This window comes from Caenorhabditis briggsae (assembly GCF_000004555.2).
Source record: "Caenorhabditis briggsae complete genome, chrII, whole genome shotgun sequence".
NCBI lineage: Eukaryota > Metazoa > Nematoda > Chromadorea > Rhabditida > Rhabditidae > Caenorhabditis > Caenorhabditis briggsae.
Window position 1 is genome coordinate 13,243,279 of NC_013486.2, and position 13,423 is coordinate 13,256,701.

Consider the following 13,423-nt stretch of genomic DNA (forward strand, 5'->3'; position numbering starts at 1 on the left):
CTTGGCTGTTTCCTCTCTGGAGGGTCACCATCAAGCTTTGCAAGCGTTTTTAATGCCACCGCATAGTTATCAGCTAGACGCGTCTCGTTCCCGTTGTAAGGAAACGCAACTACTAAGTCTCCATTATTGCCGTAGCGAGCGGTCTTGTTGTTTCCTTTGAAATTTATATTATTTTTTCAGACTGATGCAGCCAACTAAGCCATTTTGAAAATTTCGAAAAATTTGCTCTCAAGACACTAAAATTAACTTATTTTCTAAAAATGTTTTGTTTCATACATCTGCTTCAAAAAAAACAACGAGATTTCGAGAAATTCGCCGATATTAACCCTTTTTTCTGTTCCGGAAAATCGTTTTCCTCTCCATTTTCCGACCTACGAGGTTGGAAAACGATTTCGGAAAAAAACGCCTGGAAAATGGTTTTCCGGAAAACGAAAATTTTCTTGCATACCGAAATCGTCATTTTCCGGTAATTCGTTTTCCGAAAAACTGTTTTCCGTCTGTTTTCCACTTTCTTGCATACGGCCTCTGATCACGATTATCGAGTCTTTGGCCAACTTTTAATCATGTAATACCTCATGGAGCTGCAATTCTATTTATGGTATGAGTTTGCAAATTTTCAACTAGAGTCTTTCGGCTTTTTGGCTTTCTCTACTATCTTTTTGCAATTCCAGATGATCAATTTTCAGCACTGTTTATGTTTCATCATTTTTCAGGTGTTATTCTATAGCATTTTATAATTTACCACTCGAAAAGGTCTCTCTCTCTCAGTTCTGAACACTGATTTCATGAATTGTGTGACATAAATTCACGGTTCAAAAAGCATTTATTTTTTCAAAAATTGTCACTTGGCCTCTTCTGTTTTCAGATAAATTACCCTGAAGTGTCCTAAATCCACATGATCAGTCTGTTATAGACAGTCAAAGTGACAAAATCAAATTAGTACCGAATAATTGGCTTTCAGTTTTAACAACTTCAAAGGTTTGTACATCAAAAACTTTGGAGGTCAAGTTACATAGTTAGGGGCGTTGTGTTTGGAACTACGCGGTCGCCAATAGCTTCGACGACCAATAGTTTTCATGATGAACACATAATGTTAAACAATATTTTTCAAATATATGCAGAATCTCCATTTCTGAAGATTTTGAAGAATTCACAGTTGAAAATAAAATTCATAATTTTCAGGTTCCAATTCTGAAAATGGTTGGGCTGAAGAAATCAAAAACTCCGAAAACAACAACCCAAACTGGACCTAAAAAGTCGAAGGAACCGAAAACTGGGAGCATGCCCAAGTCCACTCCATCGAAAAGCGAAAAATCGAATTCTCCCAAAAAGAGAAACTGGAAAAAATTGATTCTTTACGGAACCCCCATTCTCCTCATTCTCGCTTTGGTTGCTGCTCTGATTGTTGTCTTGCTATTGGGAAAATTTGGAGGAGTCGAAGTTTGCGAAACTAAAGAATGCATCATGTTGGCTAATCATTTGGTGAGTTTCAAGAACTTCAAACTTTAGAAAGTTTCGTTTTTAGCACAACTGGAAAGACGATTCTGTAGATCCTTGTCAAGATTTCTTCAAATATTCCTGCGGCAAGTACTTTGAGCACAATGACGCGGAAGATCAAATGACAAAGAAAAATTATATATTATTTGGATTGATTAGAGGTTATCAACTAACAACTCAATGTCATTCTATCAGATTTCGAATTTTTCAGAGTTTATTAAGAAAAACAAACCCACCAGTTCGAAAACCGAGAAATTGATGGCCCATTTATATAAGAAGTGTGAAGACACCAAAGATGGCAACCTCAAAGATCAGATCGAAAAGGAGAGGATCGAAGACATCAAACGAGAAGCCATGAAAATTGGTTGGCCTTTGGCAGATCCAAACTGGGATGAAAGCAGTTTCGACTTGGCTGGTAAATCAAATGTTTTGCAATTGTTGTGTTTTTAATCAACATCATAAATCTTTTTTCATAAAATCAGAGACAAGATTTTTCAGATTTGCTCAACAAAATCAAATCAAGCATTGGTGGAGAAAGAAACGAAATCAGCTATGGAATATTCAAATTCATTATTCCTGCTGCTCCGAAAGTGTTTATCGATGCGACTAGTGAATACTTCAATAATACCGAAGACGTAAAAAATGTGAGAAAAACTTCATCATGAATGACGTGCGGTTTGGTTTCCTGGTTCCAAAAAAATCGGCGCTATGGGGTTGAGGGGTGCCACTAAAGTTTTTGATTTTTATGCGATCTTTTCTTACATCTTCACCTAAAACAAACACCCGGCCCCCAAAAAATAGGCTTAGGCCAAATTATAAGTGAGAATGCGCGCTTTTTTGCTCATTGTTGTACGATTGAAGAAGCCTCATTCTCACGTCAGCGGGTGTCCGACCAGGCTTTTCGTATTTCATATAAAAATATCGTTTTTTTCGGCTCAAATCGTCAAAATTCAAACTGCGCATCCAATACTTTTTACAACTTTTACAGACCTTATCATTGGTTTTGGGATCAGCCGCGTTTCGGGATCAGTCACAACTGGATGATAGAGTGAAAGAAATTATTGATTTCAGTCACGCACTGCAAGATGTAAGCTTTTTCAAGTCAACTTATATTCATAAATAAATTCTCAGATTGTTAAGTCTACACCTCAACCAGAGAATCTAGATGAAATCATGTTTAACAACTTCAAACAATTGAATGCTGTTCTTCCTGTCTTTGATTATTTGATCAAGTCACTTCTAACAAAAGGACCAAGAAGTTGGGGAAAAGTCAAAAATAAAATATACGGATGGAACAGCTTTCTTTCAAAAGTCCGAAGAGTAATTTTTAGTCATTATTAGTGCACAAAACAATTTTCCAGATCAGTGAGCTTGTTTATAAGGACAAAAGAATAACTGCAAACTACTTGGTTTACAAATATGTTTCAAACTCTCTAAGGTTCAAACCTACAACTGATACAAAATGTGAAAGGGTAAAAAATTATATTATGTTTAAAAATTGCTTGACTATTTTCAGATAGTTGCTCACTTCCTCCCACTTCCTTCTCTTAGAGTTTTTATTCGAAATCATTTTGACAAGGGTGCTTTGAAGGATGTAGATAGACTGGTGGAGGATATCAGATCTAGCTTTATCGAAATGCTCGAAAAGTCTGAATGGATTCATGAGAAGACAAGAAGTGCTGCAATTCGGAAAGCAAAAGCCATGAAAAAGACGATTTCGTATCCAGACGAATTGGAGCAACCAGGAGCGTTGGACAAACATTACAGTGTGAGAATGACTAACCCACTGTGCAATCTGTATTAGAATATCCGCTCTAACAAGGAAAACTTTCAAGTTGTCCCAAACCAACTATACAGCAAGAGCGTCTTTCAAAACTATTTTCCTTTTGAATTTTAAAATTCAGCATATTTAGTTTGGCGGGATCATTTTCCCGAATTTCCGCCTTTTGGAAAAAGTTTTTCTTCGTGGTAATCTTTGAAAATTGTTGCATAGAACAATTAATGAAATTCTTAACTGTCTTTGTAGAACCAAACTGCTACCTCAGTGATTTGAACATAAAATCTTTCTCGAAACTTTGGGGAAAAACTCTCAAAATTTCGTCTTAATTTTTTGACGTGATCAATGTTTTGAGGTTATCGAATACATTATATTTTCAAAACAGACGTATAGGTTTTGAAAGACGTTTTTTTCACGCTGTATTCGTGGTTTGGGCCAAGGAACCGGACAACTTAAAAGGTTCTCTTTTAAGAAAAGAAAAGGTCTCTCATACAAGGACCCTCTCTGATTGTGCTAGAAAATTGGACCCTTTCTACTAAAGATTATAAGCGTTGTGTTTCCTGAGCACATTGCATTCAAATTTTAGATTCAATTAGATCCATCCGATTCGTTTTATTTAACCATGAGAAAAATCGACCTGGCATCAATGAAACTTATGATGGATTATGTCTCTTCGGATTTTCCAATGGGTCCACATTTCTTTCTGACGACTAATGCTGTGTACGCTCCACTTGGCAATTCAATCAGTGAGTTCTTTTCCTCTAGTTCACCCCACTCGTAGCTCTTTAGATGTCTTTGCTCCGATGATGGACGATCCTTTATTCCATACGAGTTTCCCGAACTACGCAAAAATTGCTGGTATCGGTTTCATAATTGGGCATGAAATTGGTCATGGATATGATATCAACGGAATAAATTTTGACGAAAATGGAAATTTGAAAACGTGGTTTGATGGGGCAGATCAAAGGGAGTATGAGAAGAAAGCAGCGTGTCTTACCAATCAGTATAATAACTACGATGATCCTAGTTTTGGAAAGACAGTAAGTCTGCAAATGAATATTTTGTGAATACATATTTTTAGTTGAACGGCACTCTCACTGTTGGAGAAATGATGGCTGACGAAATCGGGCAGGATGTTGCTTGGAGAACATTCAAAAAATTGGATTTGTCACAGGAATTGGTGCGCTCCGCGATCATCGTTACCACTTGCAAAGCAGTTGGATGATGTTCATGCAACGAACAGTTTTCGAGTCAATGGAGTGTTTGCAATGAGAAAGCGTTTGCAGAGGCGTTCAATTGTCCAGTTGGATCACCAATGAATCCTGTGAAGAAGTGTACAATGTTTTGAGATCTTTAGTGTATTCTATGAATTTCTTAAATGAAGAGTTTTTATTCTGTAACCTAAAAAATACTTGTTTTCCTTTTTTACAGTACCAGACAATAAGATATACAGGGTGCGGCAAAAGTATGGCAACACATTCAAATTGATGTAACTTTCCCAAAGTGACCCATATCAACTAGAAAATTTAACAGTAGTTTACTGAATACTTTCTAAAAATGAATTAATAAAAATTGTTCGACGCGGTTGCCTTTGTTCCTTACTACATCCATAAGTCTCTTCGGGAACGCATTTACTGTGGCACGGTGTTGTTTGGGAGATAAATTGACCCAGTCTGAGCCCAAACTTTTTTCCAATGGCTCCAAACTGAAATGTAAATGTGATTGGACTCTCGGCTGGAAAAATCCACATGTGGAACAGTCAAACATATTTGTGTTTGGCGTTACCTTTGTCGCCAAATATAGCAGTACATGTTTTCTTAAGGAAAATTGCGGGAAGCTCGTCGGGGGTGGTGTTAACTTTAGGGTTCCTGCATTTTTGAGCCAAATTTTTTTGAGCCAAAAAATCCTGCATTTTTGAGCCAAATTTTGAGCTCTCAATATAATTTTCTTCATTTTTCTGTTTTTTTGGATGGTTCGTCTGTTTGATAGAAAAAAAAATCAAAAAAACTCGAAAAAATTTTTTATCGAGAAAAATCACCCTTATGTATTTTTGAAATTTTCAAAACTTGTGGAATGACGGGCATGCCGGGCCGGNNCTCCGAAATTCGGAAAAAAGCCCGGCCCGGCCCGNNACAGTATGCAGAATAGGAACACGGGGAAAGTTTTCAATACTTAACTTTCAAGTTCCAATTCTGAAAATGGAAAAAAAATCCAAAAAGGCCAAAATTCGAAATTTTCAGCTTTTTGAAATAAGTAACGGCGAAATAGTTATGTCTTTGGGTGATTTCAAAGTTGATATTTCGTTAAATCAGAAATCGTCAGAAATTTTTGGAAAACTGAACTTCAGTAACATCAGTTTATCAGAAAACATTTTTCTTGAATTATAAGAGAAAAAAAAACTTTATTACAAACACCTTAAGTAAATTAAACACCTCAAAACATTGTACACTTCTTGACAGGATTCATGGGCGACCCAGTTGGACAATTGAACGCCTCTGCAAACGCTTTCTCATTCGCAAACACTCCATTGACTCGAAAACTGTTCGTTGCATGAACCTCTTTTAGTTGCTCTTCGAGTGTTAACGGCGATCGTGGAGAACACCGCTTCTGGAATTTTTTTCAGTTTCGTGTTGAAATCATTCATTGTAGATTACTGTTGCTTCAATCTGGAAATACAGTTTTTCAATACTGTAATCCTCGAATCCAATGATTCTTTTCTCCTGAGACAGATCCAACTTTTTGAATGTTCTCCATGCAGCATCCTGCCCCATTTCGTCAGCCATCATTTCTCCAACAGTGAGAGTGCCGTTCAACTAAAAATATGTATTCACAAATTATTCATTTGCAGACTTACTGTCTTTCCAAAACTAGGATCATCGTAGTTATTATACTGATTGGTAAGACACGCTGCTTTCTTCTCATACTCCCTTTGATCTGCCCCATCAAACCACGTTTTCAAATTTCCATTTTCGTCAAAATTTATTCCCTTGATATCATATCCATGACCGATTTCATGCCCAATAATGGAACCGATTCCAGCAATTTTCGCATAGTTCGGGAAACTCGTATGGAATAAAGGATCGTCCATGATCGGAGCATAGATATCTAAAGAGCTTCGAGTGGGATAAGCTAGAGTGAAAAAAACATACTGATTGAATTGCCAAAAAAAGAATGCACAGCGTTAGATGACAGACTGAAATGTGGACCCATTGCAAAATCCGAAGAGACATAATCCATCAGAAGATTCATTGATGCCCCGTCGATTTTTCTCATAGTTATATAATACGAATCGGATGGATCTAATTGAATCTGAATTGAATGAAATATCCCTCTCGAACATTCACTGCTAGTCATTCTTACATTAAAATGTTTATCCAACGCTCCTGGTTTCTCCAATTCGCCTGGGTATGAAATCGTCTTTTTCATGGCTTTTGCTTTCCGAATTGCAGCACTTCTTGTCTTCTCATGAATCCATTCAGACTTTTCGAGCATTTCGATAAAGCTAGATCTGATATCCTCAACAAGTTTGTCTACATCTTTCAAAGCACCTTTGTCAAAATGATTTCGAATAAAAACTCTGGGAGAGGGAAGTGGGAGGTTATTAATGACAACCTAAAAATAATGAAGCTAATTTGAACATAATAATGTTTTTTACCTGATGACATTCTGAATAACCAGGTGTAAACCTCAAAGAATTAGAAACATATTTGTAAACCAAGTAGTTTGCAGTTATTCTTTTGTCCTTATAAACAAGATCACTTATCTGAAAACAAATTATTTTGAGCAATAGTGATAACAACGAAAAATTACTTTTATGACTTTTGGAAGAAAGCTGTTCCTTCCGTATATTTTGTTTTTTACTTTTCGCCAACTTCTTGATCCTTTTGTTAGAAGTGACTTGATCAAATAATCAAAGACAGGAAGAGCATCATTCATTTCTTTGAAGTTGTTGGAGTACTTTTGATTCGGATCATCTGATAGAGGTATAGAAGCATCAATCTGTGAATTTATACAGTACTGGCCATAAAGAATGCGACAACTTGTTTTTTGACGATAACTTTTTGAAAACTCAACTTTTCAACTCGAATTTTTTACTGTAGACACATTGGAAAGTTACGAAAACTTGCGTACTTGGAAATTGCATCATCTTGCAAACAAAATTTTTTTTCAATTGTTTTCATTTTTTTTTCATTTTGCATATTTTTCATGATTTTTGGTTTTTTTTAAATAAAGTTGAAAGACAACTAATTGGAATTCGTTTTAGTTATTGTTTTATTGTTTTTCAGATATGGTTAGACCATTCGGGAAAAAATCCTTCTCTGTGGACGAGCGAAAAAGCATTGTGCGTGGTCATGAACTCGGCGCGCATCCGAAGATACTTGCAACTCAGTTTAGTTGTTCTTCCAGCCAAATTTACCGTATTCTGAAGAAAAATCGAGATGATGTGAGGTTTCAATCAGCTTTCTCAACTAAATTTAACAATTTAGAATGGCGTTGTTCATCGCCAATCTCCAGGAAGACCCCGAACCACTTCCAGAAATATGGATTGGAACATTTTGCGCGCATGCCGAGAAGATCCTAGACGCACATCTACGGATATTCAACTTTCTGTGACGTCTCCAAATGAACCGGTACCATCGAGAAGAACTATTAGAAGACGTTTGCAAGTTGCTGGACTGCACGGACGAAGACCAGTCAAAAAACCACTCGTCAGTTTGAAAAACCGAAAAGCTCGCGTTGAATAAAAAATTCGAGTTGAAAAGTTGAGTTTTCAAAAAGTTATCTTCAAAAAACAAGTTGTCGCATTCTTTATGGCCAGTACTGTATGTAAGAATGAGTTGATTTGAAAAATCTTACAGCTCGCAGTTCCTTACTGAATTCATTGATTTCTTTCACTTTATTATCCAGGTTTGAAGATGCGTCTTTTCCCAGAACTTTTAATATTACCTGTAAACAATGTGAATAATATTTGGTTCCTCTGAACATAGTGAGAGTCGGAGATTTGTGGGAAGTTCCAAACTTATAGTTAGGGTTGCCGAATCTTTTAGCCTACTTCTTTAAACCATAAGCCCGGGATTTCAGGTCAAAAATTCAGAGTCAGTAATATTACGTGCCCCATCAAACTCATTGATGAAGATTTTCAGAATAAAAATGTTCTCACCTTTTTGACGGTTCCAAAATCAGTGAAGGATTCACTAGTCGCTCCGATGAATATTTTTTGAGCAGCAGGAATCCAGATATTGAATATTCCATAGCCTATTTCGTTTCTTTCTCCGTCAAGAATTGTAGGGATTTGTTCGAGCAATTCTGGAAAATCTTATCATATCATAATAAATGTATGATGGTGCCTCTCTCTCTCTCTCTCTCTCTCTCTCTCTCTCTCTCTCTCTCTCTCTCCTACAGGCACAACAACTTCAAACTATATGTTTTACCAGCCAAGTCGAAACTACTTTCACGCCAAGTTGGATCTGCCAAAGGCCAACCAATTTTCAAGGCATCTTTTTTGATGTCTTCGATCCTCTCCTTTTCGATTTTATCCTTGATGCTCTCATCTTTGCTTTCTTCACATTTCCTAAACAAATGGGTCATCAATTGCTCTGTTTTCGAATTAGACGGTTTGTTTTTCTTAAGAAACTCTGAAAAATGTGGAACTAATCGAATTACATTGTTTTATCAGTTGATTACCTTTAATCAATCCTTTCAATATCAAAGTTTTCTTCGTCAATTGAGAGTATTCCACAACATTATGCTCATTGTATTTTCCACAGGAATATTTGAAGAAATCTTTACAAGGATCTACGGAATTGTCTTTCCAATTGCTCTGAAGAAAAAATAAATTTTCTGAATTCTGAAAATTTGGAAACTCACCAAATGATGAGCTAACATGATACATTCTGGAGTTTTGCAAACTTCGACTTCTTTTTTATCTTCTTCTTTGATTTCTTCTTTGACTTCTCCAAAATTCACATTCCCCAATGTCAGGACAACAATCAAAGCCGCAACCAGAGCAAAAATGATCAAAATTGGGATTCCGTAAAGAATACATTTCTTCCCGTTTATCTTTTTCGGGGAATTTGAGTTTTCGTGTTTCTTTTCGGATCTTTTCGGATGCGTTGATTTCTTCGATTTTTTAGGTCCAGTTTGGGTCGTTGTTTTCGAAGTTTTCGTTTTCGTAGTTTTTGCTTTCTTGATGCTCCCAGCCATTTATTAGAATTGTAACCTGAAAGTCAGTTCAACCGATTTTTATTTTTCACTGTTTCTGTAGATTTTGAAACAACTCTATCAACTTTTTGTTGGTTTTCACTAAGTTTAACCATTATTTTGGAACCTCCCAAATGTGCGTATAACAAACCTTTGAAAGTTATTCGAATGTCGTTGAAACTGAAAACTAATTATCCGCTACCAACTGAGCGCCACTTTAGTCGTCTAGTAAATCATAGATCATGTGGATTTAGGACACGTCAGGATAATTTTTCTGAAAAGAGAAAAAAAAATGAATCCAAGTGACAGTTATACAAAATTTAGCTTTTCAGCTGTCCTGATTCAGAATTGTCTATTTTTCCTGATGACGTGAATTATAGTTCAATCGAAAAAAAAACAAATCCAAAAAAAAACGTGAATCCTGTTGGTCTGGAATTCTCGAAAAACAGGTTACAAAAATGCTAATCGAACAACAACGTTTTAAAAAATTGAACTCTTGAAATTTTATTCAGAACTTTTTTGACGATTCATAATAGCAGTTTGTGAGTTTTCTAGATCCTCTTGAGCATTGAAATCCGGTGACTTTCAGATCGAAATCTGAAAATGGCGTTAAAAGAAAAATGTTCTAATCCGTTGATGTCTCTTGTGATTATTCTGATGTTGTTGGTTTTGGCACTGATAACTGCAGTGATTGTTTTGAGATTGGACAAGAATCCGAGGATTTCTGGACCACCAGAAGAGTTGAGAAATGCAACTAATTCTCCAGAATCTCTGAATCCTCAGAAGAATAAACTTTCCACATTAAAACCATCAGATCCGCCTAAGATTCAGCCGACAAATCCTACAAATTCTCGACCAAATATTCCAAATTTTAAGCCACGAAATGTTTGTGAATCTCCAGAATGTATCACTTTGGCACAACAGTTGGTAGGTCAAAACTTCTGAATAGTAAGATATTCTGAATTCTAGAAATATCAAATTCATTACTACTGTAAAACCTGTTTTAGAAGGGCCGGCCCCTGTATTACAGAGACGCTTCATAAGAGGGACTCTTCTATTACAAGGGCTCTTTTATCATAAGGTCCTTCTAATACAGGGCTTATGGAACTAAAAAAAACTTGGAAGTTTTCAAAATCCGATGCTCAAGATTTTTCAAATTCTTACATTTGAAAGGTGTTCATATTTCCAACATTTATCTGACTTTTAATTCTTCAAACTTTCTGAGACGTAATTTCATTTTCCTGGGTTTTTTAACAATTTCCGATTTGAAATTTTCTGATATTTTGAACACTTTCATTTTTACGGGTATTCTGAATTTCACGATCTTTTTGAATTTTTGTATTTTCTATTTTTTCAAAATTCTTTAAAATGAAGAAAATATTTTCAGCACAATTGGCAAGACCCGAAAATCGATCCATGCGTGGATTTCTATAAACATTCATGTGGAAAATACATCGAGCATACTGTAATCGAAGGGACCATTAGTTCGAAAAAATCCAAAATTATCAATAGCTTGATTAAAGGTATTTTTCGAACATTTTTTTGAAAAAAATTGTTTAGTACTTTTTCAGAACACCTCATCAAAAATGAGCCTACCGATTCGATTGCTGAAAAGTCGCTGAAAATGTTTTATCAAAAGTGTGAATCTATCAAAACTTCTGAAGATGTAGTACAGAATTTCAGAAGCGAATAACCAAAAAAAATATTTCAGGATTTTGAAGAAAATCTGGAACAAACCTTCCAGGACCTTTTGGCCGATATAAAATCAATTGGGTCTTGGCCACTTTTGGAATGGGATGAGTCGAAATTCGATTTGAATGGTTTTCATGACTTTTTTGTAGAAAGAATTAATTAAAATTTGATTTCAGAAACGCTAATTAACTTGGCAAAACTGGGGACTTATGAAAATGGACTTTTCACATTAATCAACCCTGGTGCTCCATGGATGGTAGTTGCTCCAATTACGGATGGAGGCGCATATGATCTAAGATTAAGAGACAAGGTGATTTATTTTTTGATTTAAAAAGTGAAAAATATCAACAAAAAAATTTCAAAAAAATTTTAGGGAATTAAAAGAGTTCTCGAAGAAAATGGCATACCATTTGATGATGAAACTGTTAACAAGGATTTTGACGATTTTTTGAAATTGTACAGGAAACTTCGAGAAGTTAGATTTTCGAAAAATTCGGGTCAAAATTTAAAATGTATTTTTTCAGTTCCCAATAGAAAATCCGATGGAAGTAGACCAAATTAGTATTAAGGAACAAGTCGTGAAGGACCAATTTCCGAGTATCGATTTTGAGAAAATTCTAGAAAATTTGGTGGATTCGGGAAATAAGAATGCGATGGAGATGGTGAAAAGTAGAACTGTCATTCATAAAACTAACTTTTTCTTTGGGAAGAATGAAAGTGTGAGTTTGAAGTTCTGAAATTCAGAAATTCCGAAATTCAGAAATTCCGAAATTCTGATATTCTGAAATTCTGAATATCTGAAATTCTGAAATTCTGAAATTCTGAAATTCTGAAATTCTGAAATTCTGAAATTCTGAAATTCTGAAATTCTGAAATTCTGAAATTCTGAAATTCTGAAATTCTGAAATTCTGAAATTCTGAAATTCTGAAATTCTGAAATTCTGAAAATCCGGAGTTCTGAAATACTGAAATTCTGAATATCTGAAATTCTGAAATTCTGAAATTCTGAAATTTTGGAAAATTATTATTTTTTTTCAGCTCGACACAATCATTCAAACAACGCCAAAACGAGTTCTGGCCAATTTCCTAATTTTCCATTTCATTGATTCATCCGCTTCCAGTTTCAAAAATCAATTTAACATTGGGAACTGTGATGAGGTCTAAAAATCATTTTTAGGAATTCTCTTCAATTAAAAAATATTTTCAGATGGCCACTGATAATCTTCCAGAAGCCGGCTTTTCAGTGATTGTGAAAAATCATTTTGATCGAGAAAATATTCAAATCGTCTCGGATTTGGTGGAAGAAATTAAAGATAGTTTTGAAGAAATGATTCAGGAATCCACGTGGCTTCATGAAAAAACTAAAAAAGCTGGAATTCAGAAATTACAAAAAATGAAAAAGACGATTGGGTACCCGGAAGAGTTTGAGAATCTCGATGAAATTTATGAAAATCTAAACTTGCTGCCGACTGATTCATTCTACACGATGCAGAGGAAAATCGATAGACTTCGTGGAGAAATGACGATGAATTTCGTGGCGTTGGAAACTTTACTGGATCCTTCAAATAATCTTTTGGAGACCAATGCTAGATATTCTATGTTGCAAAACTACTTGAGTGAGTTCAGGACTCTTTTCCGGTCCATAACTTGATTTCTAGTGATCATGGTCCCATTCATGGACGATCCTCTTTTCGATTCCACTTATCCGAAATACGCTATAATGGCTGGGACGGGAAGTGTACTGGCTCATGAAATAGGTCACGGATTTGATGAAATGAGAAGTGGTTTCAATGAAAACGGAAAAAGGAAGAATTGGTGGCAGAAAGAAGATTCGGAGGAATATAAGAGGCGAATGGAATGTTTGATAGATCAGTATAATAATTATGATGATCCAGATTTTGGGAAAGGGGTGAGTTGAGGTTCCATTAGTTTGGTTACTGTCTATTCAATAAAACGTGGACTCTTANNGAATAAATCGATGTAATTGATAATGAGGAAATTGGCCAGAACTCGTTTTGACGTTTTTTGAATGAGCGTTTCGAGCTGAAAATGGGAAAAAATGAGTTTTCAGAACCACGGAATCTCTGAACCTCGGAATTTCAGAATTTCAAAATATCAGAATTTCAGAGTTTAAAATTCTCAGAATTTCAGGATTTCAAAATCTCAGAACTTCCAAAAAACCTAAATTTCTAAAATTTCATGAACTCAGAATTTTCGAAAATTCGAAAATTTTCAAATGTTCAGAATCCCGGAATC

At 35.5% G+C, this 13,423-nt stretch overlaps 3 protein-coding genes across 3 annotated transcripts in view; 2 read left to right on the forward strand and 1 right to left on the reverse strand.

Annotated features, from left to right (window-relative positions):
* Positions 1–1,197: 1,197 nt before the first annotated feature.
* CBG17784 lies at positions 1,198–4,499 on the forward strand (the record flags this gene model as incomplete). Its single annotated transcript, XM_002631799.2, has 11 exons — positions 1,198–1,482; positions 1,526–1,658; positions 1,709–1,912; positions 1,996–2,141; positions 2,486–2,584; positions 2,629–2,817; positions 2,859–2,969; positions 3,014–3,265; positions 3,861–4,020; positions 4,064–4,314; positions 4,356–4,499. The coding sequence occupies 11 exons, from the start codon at positions 1,198–1,200 to the stop codon at positions 4,497–4,499; spliced, it is 1,974 nt and encodes a 657-aa protein (XP_002631845.2).
* A 1,208-nt stretch (positions 4,500–5,707) lies between these two features.
* CBG17781 lies at positions 5,708–9,478 on the reverse strand (the record flags this gene model as incomplete). The annotated part of the gene is made up of 12 exons (XM_045242878.1): positions 5,708–5,881; positions 5,929–6,087; positions 6,129–6,379; positions 6,424–6,583; positions 6,635–6,886; positions 6,930–7,037; positions 7,136–7,273; positions 8,132–8,221; positions 8,436–8,581; positions 8,707–8,910; positions 8,960–9,095; positions 9,143–9,478. 12 exons carry the CDS (start codon positions 9,476–9,478, stop codon positions 5,708–5,710), a joined length of 2,154 nt encoding a protein of 717 aa, XP_045096303.1.
* A 600-nt stretch (positions 9,479–10,078) lies between these two features.
* CBG17780 overlaps positions 10,079–13,423 on the forward strand; it is a gene marked incomplete at both ends in the record, with an annotated part of 4,053 nt that continues 708 nt past the window's right edge. Inside the window, 10 exons of the mRNA XM_045242879.1 lie at positions 10,079–10,402; positions 10,863–10,998; positions 11,047–11,141; positions 11,187–11,295; positions 11,344–11,477; positions 11,541–11,642; positions 11,692–11,886; positions 12,206–12,325; positions 12,375–12,783; positions 12,826–13,076. Of these exons, the coding sequence (XP_045096302.1) occupies positions 10,079–10,402; positions 10,863–10,998; positions 11,047–11,141; positions 11,187–11,295; positions 11,344–11,477; positions 11,541–11,642; positions 11,692–11,886; positions 12,206–12,325; positions 12,375–12,783; positions 12,826–13,076 (1,875 nt within the window). The remainder of the gene's footprint in view (positions 10,403–10,862; positions 10,999–11,046; positions 11,142–11,186; positions 11,296–11,343; positions 11,478–11,540; positions 11,643–11,691; positions 11,887–12,205; positions 12,326–12,374; positions 12,784–12,825; positions 13,077–13,423) is intronic.